General features: G+C 39.6%; 1 protein-coding gene across 1 annotated transcript in view; it reads right to left on the reverse strand.

Annotated features, from left to right (window-relative positions):
- Positions 1–1,162: 1,162 nt before the first annotated feature.
- AKAP6 (A-kinase anchoring protein 6) overlaps positions 1,163–23,207 on the reverse strand; it is a gene marked incomplete at its 3' end in the record, with an annotated part of 214,085 nt that continues 192,040 nt past the window's right edge. Inside the window, exons 3-5 of the mRNA XM_039247141.1 lie at positions 14,401–14,652; positions 3,337–5,103; positions 1,163–1,312 (exon numbers count right to left, since the gene is read on the reverse strand). Of these exons, the coding sequence (XP_039103072.1) occupies positions 1,163–1,312; positions 3,337–5,103; positions 14,401–14,652 (2,169 nt within the window). The remainder of the gene's footprint in view (positions 1,313–3,336; positions 5,104–14,400; positions 14,653–23,207) is intronic.

The following is a 23,207-nucleotide window of genomic DNA, read 5'->3' on the forward strand; positions in this document are numbered from 1 at the left end:
TCATATGTTTGCACGTATAGGAGGATTAGGAGGAACTTAACGGAGGAACAAGGGGGAGAAGAAGGGGGGAAATGGTGGGGGAAAGGGAGAGAGGCAAACCATGAGAGACTCTTGAATGCTGACAAAAACTGAGGACTGATGGATGGTGGAGGGGAGGGGGGGAATGGGCACGGAGGAGGACACTTGTGGGGATGAGCACTGAGTGTTATGTGGAAACTAATTTGACAATAAACTATTTGTAAAAAAAAAAAAAGATTAAAAGAACAGAAATTAAAAAAAAAGAAAAAAGTAAAGGAGTTCAGGTTACACCTTTTAAAAGGTGTTGAGGGAAGGCTTCCCTAAGAAGTTACTATTTCAGCAGATACAGAAGAGGTTAAAAAAAAAATTAGAAAGAGGGTATCTGATGGAAAGATGCAGGCAGAGGGAACTGACAAAGGTCCTAAAGGCAGGGGCAGCGCAGCTTGTTCCTGGAATAGCAGAGAGGCCAGTGGGAATGAGGTGAAGTGAGCGTGAGGAAGAGCAACTGGAAATCAGGTCAGAGAAGCAATCAGGGGCCTCTGAGTTAACAGGAGCTGTTTCAGGGTTTTAAGCAGAGGTATGATATGACCTGACTTGTGTCTTAAAAGGATCATTCTGGCTTCTATGTTAGAAACAGACCATAACAGGAGCAGGATGGGAGCAGAGAGATTGGTCAGGAGGCTAGTGCAGTAATCCAGACAGGAGGTGATGATGGTGGCTAGGACCAGAGTGGGAGCAAAAGTGGGGAAGAGAAGTGGTCTATTTGGGGTAGTAAAATCTACACTGTAGGGTTGTTTGAGAATCCTATGAGAAAATGACTGCAGGGAAAGTGCCTAGTAGAAGCCTAGTACAAAAAGGGTGGTTAACACCTCGTTTTTATGCTACATTTGCAGGTAGAAAAAGTTCTCTAGGCCTACAGGTAGATGAAAGCTAGAGTGTGATATCCAAGGTCAGCTGACATGAGGGTTGGCAGCTGTCCCACTGAAGGGGGAAGGGAGGGTAGACTGACCAAGGGGCTTAGTCTTCTTGCAGCCTTTGCTTCATATTCCAGCTCAAGGATGAGTATTTCCAACAACCTACAAGACACGTTCCCTTAACAGTTTTATCATGTAATCAACATCAATGTATTTATTTTTAAAATTACCTGCCTCACCTCCACCTCAAGCCAGCTACCCATCCAAATGCTTCCTTCTAAGGAAGAGGCCGAACATTTGGCTTCATCCTTGCACAATAATGGAACAAAACATGCTACCATTGGAGTTGGTATGGTAGCCATTATCTGCCTAAAACATCTCTATTTACAAAAGAAGACACAACACCCAGAAGGCAACATGATTAGCCACAGGCCACTTCCTTCAGTAGCCCTCCCCACCCTTGCCTGTCTCACAACACAGAAGTCCCTCAGATTGGCTGTCACAGGCCAGTATCTCTACCCTGGTCACTATCACAACTGTCATGACCTCCTTCCTGTTACTGTCAACTAAATCTTCCAGAAAGGATATTGGAGGCCATGGCCTACAGTGCTTTAGGTGTGCTGCCTCTGAGTTCAAATCCTTATTTTGTAATTACTAGCTGTGGGGACTAAAGCAAATTTTCTAACCTGTTCTGGCTTAGCTTCTTTGTCTGGAGAAGTTCTACCTGCCACAGCTTAAACAGAATAAGGCACATAAAGCTCTTATCACAGAGCCGAGCACAAATTAAAAGCCCAAGAACCACTAGTTATTGTGGCTTGTATTATACTCTCAGTAATAGTAAGTTCACTTTGAGAGAAGCTCCCACAGGTGCCTGGTGAGCAAATTCTCATTGCCTTGCTCTGGTCTTCAGGGCCTTGTAGCAACCAGGTCTATTACATGTATGGGAACTTTCATTGCTTTCTGTTCACAAGCTTCCAGTCAGCACAGCTCTCTAAACCTCCCCCCACCCCATTACCATGCTTGTTCCCAGTTCCCACCTCTGTGTTTTGGTTTATGCTCCTCCTGCCTGAAATACCCACTGTCCTTCTCTGTCTAAATCATGGCATACCCTTCAAAACTCCACTTGAGTTTTCGCACTTGACAATAACATCCCAAGCAAATCCTAGCTCCACTGATATTATTTCTTCTCTCCAATACTAAGTATTTGCATGCAGTATATATATATTTCTTACTGAGAGGCATGGGAGCATTCAGTTAATAGTATGGGTTCTAGAGCTGGCTACCTGGTCTCTCTCAGCCTCAGTCTCCTTATCCACACAATGGGGTTAATATTAGGGTTGTTGTGAGGATTGGATATATAAATTCTTAGTAAAAATAATCATTAATATATGTTATTATTGTATCTTGACATTAACTTTTCCATTTAAAAAAATTTTTTTTTGTTTTATTTATTATTAAAACAGAGAGAAATGGAGAATGAGCAGGGGAGGGTCAGAGAGAGAGGGAGACACAGAATCTGAAGCAGGCTCCAGGCTCTGAGCTCTAAGCACAGAGCCTAGTGAGGGGCTCAAACCCACAAACCATGAGATCGCAACCTGGGCCAAAGTCGGCTGCTCAACCAAGCCACCCAAGTACCCCATCTCTTCCTTTGTTTTAGGCACCTTCATCTTCCTCCACCAGGTTATCTCGTCTGTGTATACTATACTTTTATCCAGTGTCTTAAATCACAGCTTAAATTATGGAGCTCAGTCCTGAGAATTTTGACATCTGCCCCCAAATATTTCATCTAATAATCCATTCTAAAAGTACAGGTATACCCAAGAAAACACCACCACCTCATCTTAGAGCCCATGGATGGTACACAGTATAGGGAGCATGGTTATTAGCCAGGGTTCTGAAAGAAGAGGAAGACTGAAGAAAAACAAAGACTCCCCACTAACTAGAAACATCTGGTCTATTTCTATAGGGAGATAACATTGGGGATGGTAAGTGATTCTTGGGTTAGAACAAACAAATCAAATAGCAGGGACGATGGCTACAATGTTCCATTCACATACTCCTGAGGTACTGGTCTGTGCACAGCTACTATTCTCTTTACTTTGTGCTCCATTCAAGGGGGCCCGCCATTTACCAGGAGCCATGTTGGGTGTGAACAATATCAAGAGAGATTCTTGCACCAAGCAGCACACATCAAGCTAATGCACTGACAAGTGTTGTTCCTAAAGATGCGTACTCTATCACAGTGCAGTGATCATTGTGCTTTTTCTTTTCTTTCTTTGGGGGAATCAGGTTTAAGAAAAATAGCTACACTTTTCATGATGAGGATGGGGAGGGGTTGACCTTTTACCAGCATTGCTTCCAAAGATCAGGTAAGAACTCTTTCAAGTCAAGAAGACCACCTTACCTCTATTTTTTCCCATATGGCTTCATAGTTGTCTTGGTGTTGAATATCTTGCATCAGTTTCTGAATTAAAGCAGATTTTGTAGCAGAATGGCTCTCATTTTTCTCAGAGGATGAAGCTCTCTCCGACTTCTCATCAGTGTATTTTTTCATACCAGAGAGAGGCATACCCAACTCCTCATCAGAAAGCATGTCACTCAGGGGCCCAGATTCAATGCTCTCCCCCAACGAAGAGGCTATGTCACTAGATGAGCTTGGAGACACTCTGCCTAGCCTCGTGTGCTTCTTCTTGACATGGTAAGTTGGATAGATCTCAGAATCCGAATTCATTTCAGACAGTTCCCAGTCATCGATATTTTGAACGGTTTCTCCTCTGGGTTTCTGAGGCAAAAGCTTTGTTAGGTTTTCCAATTTCAGAGCCAAAACTTCTGTCTGCTTGAGGTGTGAGGGCAGGGCCAGGTATTCGTCAGAGCCGTACCAGGCCTCCACGACCTGACCGTTCCTGGTGACATGGCTTGGGGAGGAGGAGTAACTTTTTTTGCTTTTGTGTTTTGAAAGAAGGGGCACTGGGGAAAGGATGCTGTCTGAGCCAGCAGAAGATTCACTACTTTGAGTAAGAGGTGGTGAACTCGATGTCTCTGACTGCACTGGCAACTTGGCATCCCAATTTCTCTGGCTACATGGCTCCAGAGAGAATGTGGAAATGGAATCTGTTTCTGGCCCCTCTGAGGCCTTGGAAGTACCTGGAGGAATTCCATTCGACACTGCTGAGCTCCTCATATTTTCGGTTTGCTTGCCTGAACCAGCTTCCCGTTTGGGTGCTCGGCACAGAGGCACCTCTGCTGGGACCTTGTGTGGCTTTTTAGGTCGAGGTTTCTCTTTATGGCAGTCACTAAGCCTTCCAAGGCTGGAGGAGATTTCCTTAATGTGACTTTTGACTGTGTTCTCAAGATTCCCATCCCCCACCTTGTGCAAACACTCATATGACTGGCTGGCAGCAGACGGGCTGTTGGGGTAGGAAGATTGTAACAGCAGACAAAGCTTGGACCTGTCAGGGGGTTCCATCAGAGAAGGGGTGCTTTTGCTCAGCTCAGGCTTGAGATGAGCCATCTGATTCTTTGCATCAGTGCCTTTCATAGTATCCTTAAAAGTTTCCTCTTTAAGGAAAAGCCCTCTTTTTGGCAATGTGGGCTGCGTGGGAGAGTCCTCGTTGTAATTAAAGCAATCTCTGATGGATCGCTTGGGAGTTGCATTTTCACAAGGCAGGGGCTGTTGGTCCTTTGCCCCAAGTTGGGAGGTGGAATTGGATTCTTGCTTCACAGCCTCAGAAGGGGGTTGATCAGAATTTGTCAGAGCTTCCCCTGAAGATGATATCCCAGGCATTAAGCCTGGTGGCTCCTCAACCGTAGAAGCACTGTTTTTCTCGCATCCACCTTTGTCATCTGCTGAGAGAGATACTTGAGACTTCTCCTCACTGACTGCTTCACTGCAGTTGGAAGGGACAGGGTCAGTAGCCACCGTGAGTAACCCAACGCTTCGGATGAGCTCGGGGAACTCCTTTTCCATCTCACCGTAGCTCCAAGAGTCAAAGGGTTTGGTTTTGACCTGGCTAGAGGTCATGTCACCTAGGCCACCGAGCAAATCTTCACTTGGACTGTAGTCAGACAGTTCAAAAGCAGTAATACCACAATCCAGGGACAAGTAATTTTGAGAGCATTTGATAGTTAACTGTCCTGAGTCATCCACTTCTGTTAGAGAATCAAGCCGGCCCTGAAACAGACAAGGGAAACAGTTTCAGTAAATGCAACATCAATTACACTCTACTGCTATTCAAATGAAAACTTAGCAGAGGTCACTGTAAAAGTAAAATGCAGCTGTCTCAATTGCTTCTGGTTTAACATACAGAAAGGCATATTAATCAATTATATTGCTTTATATAGTATCCTGTTCTTAAATATTGGGTATTCCTTTAATCTGGAAAATAGAGCCTTGATAGAAATGGTCAAGGCCAAAAATATCCATTATTGCCTTAACTTTCTATTTTAAAATAGCATATAGTTCATTGAATAAAGCATTTCCCTTGTGATGCCTTATGCAATGAAATTCTGGGAATGAAGTAATGTAAGAGTAAAATCTCCATGAACATTTGTTTTGCCTATTGCTATCATTCCAGCATCTACCGCAGTGGGTAGCTTATAGAAGATGCTTAATAAATACTTTTAAGTGTATAATTAATTACACTAAATCTGTCATGTTACCTATGTATTTCAGATATATTTGTCATATTCACAAATCACAGGAAGGTGAACTGTGATTTGTATACCTCACAGAAATAGTTCAAGACCAGCTTCTGTTTGTACCCACCCTTTGGAAGGTAGACACAGGTAAACCTAGGGAAAAGTAATGAATATTAAAACCTTAGCATCTCAGTCCCTGTCCTCTCTGCCTTGGCATCCATTTCTCATCCCCACTTCCATTTGTATGTTTTAGATACCAAGTGTGTCTCTCTGTTGTTATTAATAATTCAAGATAGGCCAGTTTGATTTGAAACCCCCTTATGCCAAAAAATAGCTTTACAAGTGTTCTTAATTTTTAATCTTTAATTATGTGATTAAAGCTTTTATCTCATCACTAATGCAGTTTCTAATATCACACAAGTGGGGAGATGTTTGATTGATGATTTGCTGAAGACAGGAGGGCCCTGGAATCCTGTTATATCTACCATGTTAAGAAAAGGCTGGTCTAATCTAGCCCCTTAGGAGGTAAAGGAAGGAAACTAAAACACGAAGGGCCATTCAATCCCCCAGACCTCTTTTCTCCTGGAGGAAGACCTGGGTGAGCAAAATGAAGTCAGAGGTCATGTGGCCACTGACCTAATGTCCTTTCAGCCAGGTTATCCCAAGATCTGGCCATTCTAGGACCTTACACTGTTGTTGCTGTTGTTGTTCATTTGTTTGTTTTATTTTTGGAAATTTTCTCTCCCTTCCCACCTTCACCTTGCATTTATCTACTACTCCACTCACTGGTATTCTACAACATTCAGATAAATACTAGTAAGCATCATTTAGCTTTTCTAAGCCTCAGCTTCCTGATCTATAAGTGGGGATGGTTGATTACTACTATTACTTTTTCATTTAATCCTCACAATAACTTTCTTCTGGGGCCTGTACCACTGTCCCTGTTTTATATAAGAGGAGACTAAGTCAAAAGAAGGTATATAACTAGAATACAGGCTTGCAACTAGTGACTGAACTAGGCCTTAAATGCTGGCTTTCTGACCCTAAGTCTACCCTCTGGCCTCTATATCATAATTTTCTTTGATTCTTTGGCTATTATTTTAAACAGATGTACCCCCCTCCTCCAGTTTGTTCTTCATATTGTCACTAGAGTAATCTTTACAAATTACAAATGTGATGCTTAAAGTCTTAATTAGCTTCCTGCTGCTGGGTTAAAAATCCAAATCCTTCCAAGGACAGTCATGTAGAGGACACTCTCAAGCAATTCTCCCCTCCCTGGCTGCACACAGCCACAATGTTCTCCTTTCAGTTTTTGAATATAATGTGTTTCTTCTCCCTCAGGGCCTTTGTACATGCTATTACCTCTGTCAAGAAAGTTTGCCACCTACAACACCCGTTAACTAGTTTATTCTTACTCACCCTTCAAACCTCAGATCAAGCTTCACTTCTTCAAAATTCCAAATTCCCACCAAAGTCAGCTTTTTTCTTACAAGCTCTCATAAAACTATGTTGTTTTTTCTTTTAAGCATTTACATCAACTATAAATACATACTTTTGTGATTATTTGATTAATTTGTTTCTCCCACTATTCTGTAAGCACCACAAGAGTATCAATCACATAAAAACTGGCTGACTCACGAGAACATTTGCAACATTTGGCATACTGATGTGCATACAGTAAGTATTCACAGATACAACTGTTGAATAAATGAATGGGTGGGTGAATGATATTTTGGAATGTATCTCTATGCCTTCATGTAATTTCTTCTTCTGATTAGGCAGATTTAACTGATTCAAGTGACCAAAAGCCCAAGTTTCAGAGCCAATTCTAGCTTCAGCACTAATTAGCTATGTGACCATCAGCCAGTAGTCTGATGTCACTAAACCTCATTTCCTTCATCTGTAAAAAGCAAATGATATCCCATGTCAAGGGCAGTTATAAATTTTAAAGGAGACATTATATGTGAAACATAAGTCTGGCACATAGATAGGTGCTCAATGAATGTTCACTCTTACTACTTATTATATTATTACTTTTACTAATCAAGTATATTGAGGGGGAAAGCTTCATCAAAATGAGAGGTATCCCTATGCTAAATTACATTGTACAAAATGAGAAACCAATATTAACTGCCAATCTCAACAAAAATATCTAAATGAAATTGTGTGGCTCTTATGTTTCATTCCTGGACCAAGCCCTTTAAATAATACAGTCAGAAGTCAAATCCACCAACTAATGAGCCATTGGAACCAAAGTCACACTTTATGCAGTTTTTAGCAGAGTAATATAGAAATTCTTATTTAAAAGCAGGGCTGTTCAGGAAACAACAGATGTAGGCAAGGATATGGAGAAAGAAGATCTCTTTTGCACTGCTGTAGAGAATGCAAACTGGTGCAGCCACTCTGAAAAACAGTAAGGAGGTTCTCAAAAAATTAAAAATAGAACCACCCTATGACCCAGCAATTGCACTACGAGGTATTTATCCAAGGGATACAACTGTGCTGTTTCGCAGGAACACATGCACCCCCATGTTTATACCAGCACTATCGACAATAGCCAAAGTTTGGAAAGAGACCAAATGTCCATCAATGGATGAATGGATAAAGAAGATGTGGTGCACGCGCACACGCGCGCGCGTGTGTGTGTGTGTGTGTGTATACACAAAATGGATTATTACTTGGCAATCAAAAAGAATGAAATCTTGCCATTTACTACTACATGGATGGAACTGGAGGGTTATGCTAAGCAAAATTAGTCAGTCAGAGAAAGATAAATATCATATGACTTCACTCATATGAGGAATATAAGATATAAAACAGATGAACATAAGGGAAGGGAAGCAAAAATAATATAAAAACAGGAATGGGGACAAAAAATAAGAGACTCAAATATAGAGAACAAGCAGATAGTTGCTGGAGGGGGAATGGGCTAAATGGGTAAGGGGCATTAAGGAATCTACTCCTGAAATCATTGTTGCACCATATGCTAACTAGCTTAGATATGGATTAAAAAATAAATTAATTAATAAAGTTAAAAAATAAATAAAAGAAGGGTTGTGTTTTTTAACTTTTTAATTCAGTGCTCAGAACTTAGTCTTCACAGAATTCGTATTATAAATGATAGTTAGGTTCCCAAGCTATCCCAGAAGTTTGTATTTAAATTACTAACTAGTTGAAATTTGCATTATTTTCTATCATTTTTGTCAAAAAAGTACGCACTGCAGCTCCTTCAGTCAGGTAAAAGAGGTTTTAAGTAAAAGTGTTTCTATGATGGATAGAGAAAAGAAACTTGAGGGTTTAGGTAAAAATTAGACCCCTACAAGCGTCAGGCACATGTTTCTGGCCATGTAGAATACTGTAACCCTGGGAAAGTATTTGGTCTCCATTTTGAGATACTGTCTTAAGTATCTTAAGATCAGGGAGACTGTAATGCTCGAAAATAACTGGTACTCAAGAAGTGATATTATATGAGTTTATGGCATGGGACTACATCTCAGATAACTGGGTATGGCTACCTTTTCCTAAGTTTTCCCCTAAGATCCCCTTCCTAGCCATTCCTTTGTTTGGAAAAGAAAATACCATACTCAAAGACACTTAATGCTTCAAAGGGAACTCTCTCTCAGCCTGTTCCCAACCAGGCCAACTATTTCTGTGCATGGCTGACTGTCATTCAGGGGCAACTATTTTTAATAATACTGCACTTTTAATGTGATAAAAGACCTCCCTGAACAACAAAACAAAAAAACAGCGTACAGTGTATCCATTTCATATCCTAAAGACCAAATGATAAGCATCTACCCATGTATTTTTTTTTAACACAGTTTGTTATTAAGAGCATTCTTCAAAAGTACATTTTCTAGATTTCACCATGCAAAGGGAATTTGTTTTTAAAAAAAAGTTCTCTGAAGTATCTCAGAGCAGATGAATAATGAGTTTCATTTCTTAAAATATTGCTTAGTAATACTAATATTTTTAGCCCTGCTAAAATAGTTCTGGACCAGTTGTCCCAGACAGTTTTCTAATGTGTATAATTAATAGTCTCAGGTAGATAGGGAGGTGGGGAAGAGTGCATGTTATTTTTACTGTCTTTTTTATACTTCAGAGATATTTAATTGTGTAGGTGCTGTTAGCTGTGTCACGGCTGCCTACCAATGTCTAAGCTTGAATATACCTCCACTTCATATTCTATGAAGCAGTTTCTCAGATGAAGCTTATGTTTTATGGAGATGATAATTTATTCACTTTATTGCTGGCTTCAATCTTGTCTCAGACATCAAGTAAACCCTTCCCTTGCCCCCAGTTTATAGCAAAAAATTTTGCTTTGCTCCTCACCCATAATTAACTGAAGCTCTTCCAAATGTCTTCTTAGAATTTTTTTAACACTACATTTTGCTACTGAAAAATATGAGATTTAATACTCATAATTTAGAGATTTGAATATCTCCCTATTAAAAAGCCGCCAAAGTTATATCAGTGTCCACTGTCACTTCGGGGTCAGTTTTGTACCCTTATTTAGAGTTCTTACTGAGAAGAGGGTTTGAAATAGAATTTTAGCTTTTAATCAGGGGTACAGTAAAAAAAAATTTAAATGCCCTTCCCTCCTCTTCCTCCTCTAATCTTACTACATGGTGTTTGTTATGCCTCAACTACCAACATAGAAATTCACAGACCTCTAGCCAGAATGCCACACCACCCCCTGAATCTTCAGACCACATGAACTAGATTCTGATTCAGATTCCTTTCAGCCCTACCATGTTGGGATTCTATGATTATTAATGTGTTCCGGAGAGCAGCAATAGACCAAGAGGGAGACGTAATGATAAGGAAATAGAAATGTAAGCAAAGTTTACTTTCTGATGGGCAAGGGGAAAATACTCATTAATAATTCAAAGACTCTCTATTTTCTACAGGCTAAAATTAGGAGTCAAATGATTAATTTCCAAGATTGATCCTATTCCACCAACCTAAAATGGCATCTCTGTCTTCTACCCCTAAAGCAGTGATTATCTTCACTATTTAATTCAATTTAACCCATCAGATTTTTATATTCAGTGATACTAACAAGGTGCTCTGGCTGATACAGATGATTATAATCCAGTACCAACACTCATACAGTTCAGATCTAGCATGTACTTTGTTATTGTATAAATTGACCTGTGACAAGTGCTCACAGAAGAACACACAAAAGGCTATCTTGTGTGTGCTTTGGAAGGATAAAGTATTCCCAAAGAAAGGGTATCATTTAGGTAAAGTGCTTACCACACCGTCTGGCTTATAGTAAATTCTTAATTACTGTTTGCTTTTGTGTTGATATTATTAATAGTTACCACTACCTGTTGATTTTCCCTCAACCTCAGTCATGTTATCTGTAAGATGGATACAAGAATATTATCTGTAAAATAAGAATACCGGCACCATCCCTGCCTACCCACCAGACCTGTTTGAAGATCTAACAAAATTACGAACATGATTCCTAACATGTCTCATTCATCTTTGACTGTCTACTGACTTATATAGTAGGAAATCAATACGTATTTAGGGGAGGTAGAAAGGAAAGCTGGAAGGAAGGGAGGGGCAGAGGAGAGAGGGAGTAAAGAATCACTCTTATGATAACTGAGATTAAGAGGTAGTTTTCTTTGTTTTATTTGTTCCTAGATTTATGTCCTTAGGTAGTCCTTAACCTCTCTTAGATTCAGTTTTCCCCATCTATAAAATAGAACTGTTTTTAATATCCCTTACCTTCCTTACTAAATGAAACAATAAATATAAAGTGTTTATCAAAGGATCTGAAATATAAAAAATTCCAGTATAACACATTTTTTACACAATGTTGAGCTTTGCCTTGTTTTCTATTTGTTTAGTTGATTGGTTTTGTTTTAATACATTTGCTAATTTGTTTTCAAGATATGGTCTGCTTCATATTTAAATTAACATTAACATTTTGTTTTGGCAAACACAGAAAAGAGAGAACTTGCCACTTTCTCAGCTTCCCAACTTATCCTCTAATATGGCTCAGAAACTCAAGTGAGCCATATTGAAAAATGAAATTCACTTTCACTGGAGGGACATCTACTATGCCAGGTTATCAGCCTGTTTTATGCCATTTCCCTCTTCATTCTACAAGTTTTCCACAGCTGAATTTATTCTGATAAAGCATAGAATTTTATCCTAATTCTCTTCCTGTTTTTCACAATTCCAGTGTGCTTGCTGGCAGAAACAAATAAAACTAAGCAGTCATTGAAATGTTCTAATGGAATCACACTAGAAGCACAAACAAATAGGATCAGGTATCTATTGCTTTAGGAAGATGGTAATGGAAACAGTGCTTCAGTTCATAGAAAAATATCAACAAAGCAGATGGCTGAGAAGGCACTGTTCCTTTATCCCTCACACAACATATTCTTGCATATTTATGACAGAACTAAAGAATTCCAAATGTGGAAACATGCTGAATTGTTTCCAATCAAATATGTAAATAATTGTTGAGCTCACATTGTGAGAACTATAATGGATACTACTTAATATAAACTCGAAAGATAGAATTGTGGCCAGTGACAATTCGTTAGCCTCAATGGTTTTTCATCATTACCTGGGCGACCACTTCATGAATGACACAAACGCCTGATGAAAGTATTCCACAAAACAACAGCGATGATAACAGTAAGCCCCAGAACACTGCTATATCCCCACTCTACAACAAAGAGTTGGTGATTAGTAAATATTTATTTAGTGAATAAATATATAAGAAGAACTGGTTTGATCCAATAATTTCTAATACCCCCTCTAGTAGTAGAAACTGGGCAGATCTGATGTCTGATTAATACTGGATGTTAGCACCAGCAAAACACATAGGGAGGGAAAACAACAACAAAAATATAGAGATTGAAGATGGCAGGTAGATTTCTAGAGAGCTCTTCAGAATTTAGATAAATCTTTCCCAACTCTCATTTCTACCTCATTACATATACTTCATGAATACCATATTTAGGGCAAAGTTGGACAGTTTGGGATTCTTCATAGCCTCCCAGGAACACAAGAGTCCCAATCAAGGATGCTCTAGGGAATTCCACCAGGGACAGATGGCACCTGAGTACTAACATACACACCCACGTATCACCATATGATTAAAAAAGGACTCTAACAAAGTTGGAATCACCTCCCTCACTGCCTTGATAAGAGAAAAAGCTGAATGAAAACAAAGAACATGACTTAAAGCTAGAAGTGAGCTTAGTAGATTTTGATTCTCATAAACCTGCAGGGAATTTGCTACAGCAAGAGCATCGTTATGAAAACAATAATCAACAAGTATAAATCATTTATGAGAATAGGCACAGACTTATTTTGTGTTGTTGATAATGTTGAAGCCACTGAAACATTAATACTGAATTATGCAATACTCATCATAAGACCTTTTAATCTTATTTATGTGTCTTGTAAACTTCTATAAATTGTATTTTCCACAAAACCAAATGTAGAGCACTAAACTGGATGTCAAGAGCAAAGGAACTATCTACATGTACAGGCACACATTCTATGATTCTATATACCATATCTATCCACCCATCTCTACCTACACACACACACACACACACACACACACACACACACATATGCACACATGCATGCACAGCCCCTGCTTAGTTAGCACAATGCTTTGCTCCTATAAGTATGTCAATTTTATTTGGGATTAGGAGAGTTCACTTGATTAAAATTCACAGCCTTCATTCCTTTTTTTAAATTTTTTAATAGTTTATTGTCAAGTTGGTTTCCATATAACATCCAGTGCTCATCCCAACAAGTGCCCTCCTCCATGCCCATCAGCCCCCATTCCCTCCCCCTCACTCCATCTGCCCTCAGTTTGTTCTTGGCATTCTCTCATGGTTTGCCTCCCTCCCTCTCCCCCACTATTTTCCCCCTTCTTCTCACCCATGGTCACAGCCTTCATTCTTAAACCATGCATCCAAAGTGACAGCAATAAGCTCTTTAAACTACTCTTCATATGAGTACAAAAAATCCAAACATATTGGTTGTATAAAATTCTGAAACCCATTTGACTTGTTACATCCAGAATGATTGTTTTAAAGCATTAATTTAATCATATCAATTCCCTAAACAAACTCTTCTGTTGTCCCTAAAGTCCAATTCTTTTAATATAAGGGGTTTTAATATAACTTTTCATGTTCATAATCTGACCTCTGCTTACCTAATAGGTAATCCTGGTCCCTTGAACTTTTTGCTCCAGTCCTGTCTATAGCTCTCTGAGCCAATCATCCTCTCTCCATTCCTTCTGTCTAGAACATTTTCTACCTCTGTTAGCCAGTCTAATCCTGCTTCTCCTTTAGGTCCCAGGTTGAACTCACTTCAGGAAACGCTTTCCTGTCTGAATTAGGTATCCCTTCTCTGTCCTCCAGTGCCAACATGTAGACTTAATCATAATCTGTGCTTAATGTCTGTTCTTTTGTCTCTATCCTGTACTAGACCACTTGAAGGAAAAGACCACATTTTGATCACTATTCTATACTCAGCACCTAGTGCTTAGCGCATGTTAAGTGCTAAGTAAATATTGATCAAATAACTGAATGGGGGCAAGAAGCCAGCTAAGCACCAACAACTGTGGGTGGTATCTGGGCAAACCATCAGGTGAATTAACTCTGCTCTAAAGCTTTATTCACATTAAAAGGGGCCTAGCCACCGGTCACTATACCTAGATTCAAAGCTCAGCTCAAGCCCTGATTATTTACTTACAAAAAGCTCCTACCCCACATCTCTGAACCTAAAACGTTTTTAGTGGTCACACGTGGTGATGCGTGACTTGGCTTCAGACACCCACCTCATTAGTCTCTTCGGAGAAGGCCTGCAGAATGTCCGTCTGCCGGGTGTAGTTGCCATTGGCGTCCTGCAGACCCTGAAGGATGCGCTCCCTCAGGACCAGCACCGAGACTCGGAGCTGATGCCAGAGGAGCTGCACAGCGTGGATGTCCACAATCACATTGACCGAGTAGGACAGCAACTTCAGGGAGAACTCTGTTTCAAGGAGGGCATGGATTTGCTCAACATGATCAGAAATGTCTTCACAAATGTCCTGTAAAGAAAAACAAAATGCATGAAGACTGTTTTGCCTTAACCTAGGTACAGTGGCGGGGAGGTTAGGGGGGAGCAGAGCGGGAGTGATAAAAAAAAAAAAGTCACTCCTTCACTTGACACTGATTGTGAGAGCCAACAGGTCCAGCAAACTGCAGGTTGGATAACTTGCCTTTATTGTTTTTTAATTTTTGAAAAATTTTTAATATAATTTATTGTCAAGTTAGCTAACATACAGTGTACACATTGTGCCCTTGGCTTCGGGAGTAGATTCTCGTGATTCATTTTACGTACAAAACCCAGTGCTCATCCCAACCAGTGCCCTCCTCAATGCCCATCACCACTTTTCCCCTCTCTCCGACCTTCCCCCATCAAGCCTCAGTTTGTTCTCTGTATTTAAGAGTCTCTTATAGTTTGCTTCCCCCCCTGTTCGAAACTATTTTTTCCCCTTTCCTTTCCCCATGGTCTTCGGCTAAGTTTCTCAAATTCCACATATGAGTGAAAACATATGATATCTGTCTTTCTCTAAATGACTTATTTCACTTAGTGTAAATTATCTATTCATCAGTTGATGGACGTTTATGTTTTTAAATGTTTATTTATTTTTGAGAGAGAGAGAGACAGTGTGAGGAGGGGAGGGACAGAGAGAAAGTGAGACACAGAATCCGAAGCAGGCTCCAGGCTCTGAGCTGTCAGCACAAAACCCAATGCAAGGCTTGAACCCACGAACCGAACTGTGAGATCATGACCTGAGCTGAAGTCGGACACTTAACCAACTGAGACACCCAGGCACCCCTGTTGATGATCATTTAACTTGCCTTTATTTTATATCAGATACATAGTTGCAGGCCATATTCTTAGCCAGCTGGATCTTTAGTGGATGGAGGTAAGTTGATCTTTTTCTAAACCACAAAAATGATACTATTCTTTCAGATTCAATTCTTTAAGATTGATTGAAAGTTCAGCTAAGGTAAGAGGTCATTTCACAAATCCACTCTCTATTCTCTTTAGTTACTGTTAGTTTGTGATCCTGGCGAGGGACCCAACAGCTGTTCTCTTTGCTAGTGGCGAGCTCCTCTGAGCACACAATATTTCAGGATAGAGACGTCATCCAGACAGGTAGCAGAGAGAAAGCTAGGCTAGAATGTGCATTTCATAGGAACTCTCAACCATTCTCAAGGAGCCATGGGGTCTTTGATGTAAGAGACAATTGTTACATTCCCACAAGAATATATTTTCATCCTTAAATTCATAATGAATATCTCAATTTCAACCCACACTTTGTAATCAGAATCACTCTTTTTTAAAACCTTTTTATTTGGTTATACTTGACACACAATCTTACATTAATTTCAGGTGTACAACACAGTGATTCAAATCCTCTAAACATTATACTATGCTCCCCGCAAGTGTAGCTACCATCTGTCACCATACAACACTATTACAATATCATTGACTGTATTCCCTATGCTGTGCATTTTATCCCTGTGATACTTATTCATTCTATAACTGGAAGCCTGTATCTCCCAATCCCATTCCCCCATTTTGCCCACCCCCCATCCTCCCCTTCCCTCTGGAAACCATCAATTTGTTCTCTATATTTATAGTTCTGACAGAATTATTCTTAAGAAAGAAAGTCAGAAAAACTCCAAGGACAAAGAAAGACAAAATACAGTTGTGTTTTTAAGACCTGGACATTTTAAATAAACCACATTACTAATCAAAGTTTCAATCTCCTCCACACATACTATTAGGTAGGCAGATTCGGTGTCTGATATGTCACTTGTCCTTACAATTTCCCAAATTTCCATTGTGCTGTCAGAGGTTAGCAGCACAAAATGGGTAGCATCGATGGTAATATTTACTTGAGCAATTTGAGTCCATTAAGCATCAAAAGGATGTACATGTCAGCTAAAGTACTCAGTGACTCATGTTTAGTTATGCATCAGTGATTTTTTTAATGGGGCTTTTATTTATGCTTTTTTTATTAAGGCTAAAATGTAGAGTAACATCTGAAGTCTGAGCCCCAACACGAGTATTCAAACAGTCAGTCTCTCTATGCTCTAAACATAAACTTTCAGTTTCATATAATTCAATTCCTTAAAAAAAAAAAAACTAAAATGGCATCTGTATTTAATATGTAATAGTAGGCAAAAAAATCTATTGAAGAATGACAGAAAGTTATGCTGAATTTTTAATAAAAATTATTGTATAATTCCAATAAATGCTCCAATTTATTTCTTGAAACTCAAGAACTAATTGGTGATAGTTATGTAAACTGGTGGTATAATTTGAAGTAGATTAAAAGTTAAACAGACTTTGGAATCCTAATTAGGTAAAGTTCTTACTAATTTGGCCCATGAGCACATGCAATCCAAAAAAAGACGTGGGGCAAAAATCACATTACCTTAACAACCAGTACATGGGAACCACTCAAAGCCAGATTAGCCAGTATCTGCTGGCCTTCAGCACATAAGGGCAGGCCTCTGACCGCTATCATTAAATAGTCAATAATGCCTGGGGTCTCAACAGATACCTCCTTGGAGCATCTACTCCATTTATCCCCCATACCTCTTATTCTTGATACCTCCACCACCACCCCAAAGCAAATGTCCTGTATCATTTGCCCTCTTAGCATGCTCATTTCCATGTAGTACTGTGTTACTACAGTACAGAGAGGACTCTCTTCCTCTCACTGCTGACCTCTTACAAACACCCTGTACTTTCCTGGCGAATACTCCCATTCCATTACATAAAAAATTCTCCATAACTTTTTCACATGTATCTCCTGCTCTTACCCAAACTGACTCTGTCCTAGGTTCCTGCTTCCCCCACTGCCTTCCCAGTAGAAGCTATGCATTCTCCCGGCCCTCACCTGAGAGACAGGGAGGGAAGGGTTAATGGGGGAAGGGCAAGCCTCACTGCTTCTTTACCACTTTCTGATCATTACTCTTTTCCCTCATACTAACACCCTTCATTTTCACTAGGTGTCTACTGTCTGCTAAGCCTTCCCATCTTCCTTCTTCATTGCTGTCACCTATATTCTTCTCTTTTGCTCCTCCACACTGAAGAATGCATGTGGTTCACTTTTCCTCTCCATATTGAGCAGACCATTACCTGAGGTAATATTCACACTGATGAACCAACCAAAACCTCAAATTTCCTTTACTCCACAAATCTTAAGACCTTCATGCCTATTCCACTGGAACAACTCTGCTATATCTCTACTCTGGACCTTATCACCACTCTACCAGTAGAATACTATCAGAAAGTCCCCTATGCTCCCAAATTCTCTTTGTCTGACTTTTTCACTCCCATTCTCCCACTACAGGTGTTCTCCAACCTTTTCTAGGCAACCAGACCCCTCCACCCCTTTTTGTCATAAACCATCTTCTCTTAGCACAGCCTCTACAATGATTACTTCAACTACTCCCTTGGCAGTGTTCTCCACTTCCTCACATTCTTGATGTCCTTACTTGGATTTGTTAATATCAGTCTCCTGGGACCTACTATGATCCTGCAGATGCAGAATACATTATATACCCAGGAGAGGAAAGGGCTTAGGTAACCATTATGCCACCACCTGCCCAGAATAGCCAGATAGTCATTTCTCAACCACCCCTCTCCCATCTTCCCATACAATGTGTTATATACAGTCTTAGACCATCAAAATGACATGTCATCACTCCTCTTACACATCATTTGGTTCCTTCATGATGAATGTAGGGATTTAGTCAGACCCAAGCCATGGTCAAGACTTCCAGGCAACTATCCAGGGGAAAGAATGTATAAGGGGCACTAAAGCATCAATGGTGACAGTTAACTAAGGTCTTCACACCTTCCTCATTACATATCTGTGAAAAAGAAATTACCCCTGTTCCTACAGAAGCAGATAGGCCCTGAGATAAAGAAACACTCTCCCCACAAGACCTGGCTTCTCTCTATTGAGTATTTTGGCAGTGTGCACATACAGTGTCTGCTGAAATTCTGAAACTAAATAATGCATGGCATGGTGCAACTTTCTGGGGCATATTCATTTATTTAATCATTTGTATCCCCCCTACTCTGCTACCAGGTGTCTGGTTTGACAAGATTACATGCACACACAAACTGTAGAACAAAAATTCCAGATATATATGTAGGTTGTGTGTGCATGTGTGTGTGCGTGTGCGTGCGTGCGTGTGTGTGTGTGTGTGTGTGTGTGTGAAAGTGTGTACACCCTCCTCCAAACATAAAACTATACTTGGAATATTCGATGAGAGGTTTGTTTAGAGAAATAACTGAGTGATTCTCAATCGTACATACTTTTTAATAATATAAAATCTGCTTTTCTCTGTCCTTCTACATAAATGCCAACAAAACATTTAAAGAATAATAAGCTTAAAGCTTCTGAGCCTTAGAACCTTAACTGTTGCCAGTTTGTTGTACATTTATATGAAAGAAGCTGAATGTTATTGATACTCTGTTTATTTTAATGCAGTCAGCTAACTAGGTATTAGAAACTTCTAGGGGTACTTCAGGGGACTCAATCAGTTAAGCGTCCAACTTCGGTTCAGGTCATGATCTCATGGCTTGTGAGCTCGAGCCCCACATTGGGCTCTGTGCTGACAGCTCAGAACCTGTAGTCTGCCTCAGATTCTGTGTCCCTCTCTCGCTCTGCTTCTCCCCTGCTCATTCCCTGTATCTCCCTCTCTCAAGAATAAATAAAACATTAAAAAATACTTTATTAGAAACTTCTGAAAAGGATTTGCTAAATGACTTCCTTCCAGCAGAGACTGTTTGGAATTAAAAGGCTCTGAGAGATATGACCTGTTGGAGGCCCTGTGGGCACTAGATTAGCAAGGTGACGTGGAAGAATGTGAGGTGGTGGGGGGAGTGGAGGGTCAGACCAGAGTCAGCCAGATGCATAGAAGGAATCACTAGTGTTCAGCCTTGACCAGACATGTGACTCAAGTAGATAGCAACTGGAAACTGGATTAAACTCACATGGCCAAACTGCTCAGCATACAACAAACTTGAGCACTGCGGTGCTACTTGCTAGAAGAAAAGTTAGTAATTCTAAGATTCACAGATTTTTAGGAATACAAAAAGAAATAATCCCTGAGTTCATGACTGGACACACACACACACATACACACGTCTTAAAGATGTATAAGCAAAAATATTCCTCTTCTCTCCATCTGCTTACTGAGAGCATTAACACTAACATTATACAATTAGAGATATCGAATTTAACATGGCAATGACTGATTAAGCTGATGCAGTGACTAAAATTCATAACAAATGTTAAATGTTTGATTTCAGGGTCTTTCCTATTTCTACAGAGGGTGTTAATACGCAGAAACTTGAGTGTCTATAAAGGAGATAAGATCAAGAAGGGGATGAGGACATTGAAGATTGTACGAATGACAGCCATGGAACCCTTTCCAGGTTCAAAGGGAGATGATTATGTCCAGCAGTCCATCTTCTATAAAGCAAGTTATTCCTGGAAATTCACCTTTCATAGTATTACCCTGAAATTATACCACTTCTCTAATTCACAGCATTCCTATCAATTGCAGCCCTTCTCTCCATTGTTGTCTCTACCAGATCTTTCTTCTCTGACTTTAAGACTCCTCCCCTGATTCCCAAATATGCCTCACTTGGGACAGGTGACCATGGACAGACCCACCAGTCCAGACTTCTCTCACTCTTAAAACCCCAAATTCAGTCTATTGCCCTTAAAGGCAGCTTTCATCCCTTGTATCTCTGTTTGTAGCTCACAAACATAGAGCTAGAGGACTATGGGACTCTGTGGAGGTAGGAGAAAGGCAGATCCATAGAGAGGCAGCCAAGGACACCAAGAATCATAATGTAGCTTCATTTACAGAATATATATTTTGGTGGATGAATGTTCTCCTGTACTAGTTGGCTGGTTCCCCAGCATCTCTTCATATAATTAGTGGCTATCAGTAAGTTGGGTACTCAAGCATTTTGACAACAAGGATCTTAATTCAACATCCTGACAATAAACAAAAAACTTAACTTTAGTAGATAGAATTGTTTAGTTTCATTTTTAATATCATCAGTTTGTATCAATTGCTTTAGCTACATAAAATCTCCCATGACTCTACATGAATACATCATTCTCTTATATCTTCTCTGAGAAAAGATATTCTCCATCAAGCCCATTTAGATGACTCAATCAACAGATGTCTCAAAGAATAACAAACTTTTAAGTTGAGGGTAGTTTTTAAATGCTCTTGTTCAAGCAATAACATTTTTTATAGATCCTCAAATTGTCTCTGACACAACCCACAATTATTAAGGATAGAAGGATAATGTCTTTAGAAATTAGTCACTTCTGTTTTTCCAGTGAATGTGCTGGGGATATAAGCTGAATAATGCTAGGGCCTGCCCCCCTACCCCAGAGTCCCCTGCCTTGTGGGAAGGGGCATGGAACCAGAAATCATAGCTGGGAAGATAAGTATTCACAGAGGGTACACAAATGAGGAGGAGATGACTGTGTCCAAGGAGGCAAAGAGGAAAGGAGCAAGAAAGCTTTTCTAAGGAAGTAAAAGTTTGGGTCTTCAGGGAGACAGCAGGAAGGTGAGGCCAAGAAGGGCATTCCAGGGAGTTGCAGGTGTCCATGTGCTCGCCCTAAAAATGGACCCAGGGTTTGGTACTGATTTTTCTTAGTCATGGCATATTATACACAACTCATAAAAGAACAAAAATTTATTTCATCAAAATTTAAAACTGCTTCTCTGTGAAAGATATTTTCAAGGAAAAGATAAGTTACTGGGAAAATATTTGCAAATCATCTATCCAATAAAAGATTTATATCCAGAATACCTGAGCTCCCTCTGATCTATGGGAGATATGTTTCAAGACCCCCAGGGGATGCCTGAAACAACAGATCATACTGAAATCTATATATACTATGTTTTTTTCCTATACATACATAACCATGATAGAGTTTAACTTGTAAATTAGGCACAGTAAGAAATTAATAATAATAATAATAATAATAATAATAATAATAAAATAGGACAATTATAACAATATACTGTAATAAAAGTTATATGAATATGGCCTCTTTCTCTCTCCCTCTCTCTCAAAACATCTTAGTGTACAGTTCTCACCCTTCTTCCTATGATGGGAGGTGATAAAACACCTATGTGATGAAATGAAGTGAGGTGAATGACACAGGCAATGTGATGTAGTGTCAGGCTACTCTTGACCTGTTGACGATACATCAGAAGAAGGGTCATCTGCTTCCAGACCATTGCTGTCCACAGATAAGGGGTATATAAAGAATTATCAAAACTCAACAGTAAGAAAAAAAAACAATATAATTATACCATGGGCAAAAGACTTGAACAAACATTTTACCTAAGTGGGTATAATGATGCTAAAATGGCATGTGGAAAAAAAAAAAAACAAACAACCTTTCATTCTCATTTAGCCATTGGAGAAATGTAAATTAAAACCACAATGAGATACTTGTATACACCTATTAAAATGGCTAGAATAAAAAATACCAAGTGCTCAGAAGTTCCAGAGCAACTGGAGCTCTCCTACACTGCTAGTGGAATGCAAAATGGTACAGTTACTCTGGAAAACTGTTTAGCAGTTTCCAATGAAGTTAGACATACACTTACCATATGACCCAGAAATCCCACTCCTGATTGTTTACCTTAGAGAGATAAAAACTTAGACACATACACAAAGGAAAAGAAGCTACTCACAATCACCAAAACCTAAATGTCCTTCAGTGGTAAATAGATAAACAAACTGTGGCACATCTATAAAATACACTATAAGTAGGGGGAAAACTATTGATACATGTAACAATTTGTATAAATCTCAAAGGCATTATGCTAAGTGAAAGAAGCAGGTCTCAAAAGATTATGTGCTATATAATTCCATTTATATGACATTCTCTGAAGACAATTATAGTGATGAAAAACAGATCAGTGGTTTCCTGGCACTGGGGTTGGGGAGAGCATGACTATAAACTGATAGCATAAGGGAGTTTTGAGGTGATAGAATTGTTCTGTATCCTGACTGTGAAGATGGTTATATAAATCTCCACGTGGATTAACATTTATAGAACTGTACACCAAAAGTGAAAGTCAATGTTGCTGTATGATAATTTTTAAAATAATAAAAGAAAAGAAAACCAGTTTATAATCTCTTAGTAAAACACATAGAAAAATTAATTTCGGGTCACACATTCCCTTCAGATTCTTGGAAATTACAAAGAACACACTCATTATATGGTACTATTATCTACATCTCTGATTCCACAACTTCCACATTATTTCCTAGCAAGTATAAATGAAAATGAGGGGCGCCTGGGTGGCTTAGTCGGTTAAGCGTCCGACTTTCGCTTAGGTCATGATCTCGCGGTTCATGGGTTTGAGCCCCGCGTCGGGCTCTGTGCTGACTGCCAGCTCAGAGCCTAGAGCCTGTTTCAGTCTGTGACTCCCTCTCTCTCTGACCCTCCCCTGCTCATGCTGTCTCTCTCTCTCTCTCCTAGAAATAAATAAAAACCTTAAAAAAATTTTTTAA

The sequence above is a fragment of the Hyaena hyaena genome, unplaced genomic scaffold (genome assembly GCF_003009895.1).
Source record: "Hyaena hyaena isolate Hyena2069 unplaced genomic scaffold, ASM300989v1 scaffold_291, whole genome shotgun sequence".
In the NCBI taxonomy this organism is placed as follows: domain Eukaryota; kingdom Metazoa; phylum Chordata; class Mammalia; order Carnivora; family Hyaenidae; genus Hyaena; species Hyaena hyaena.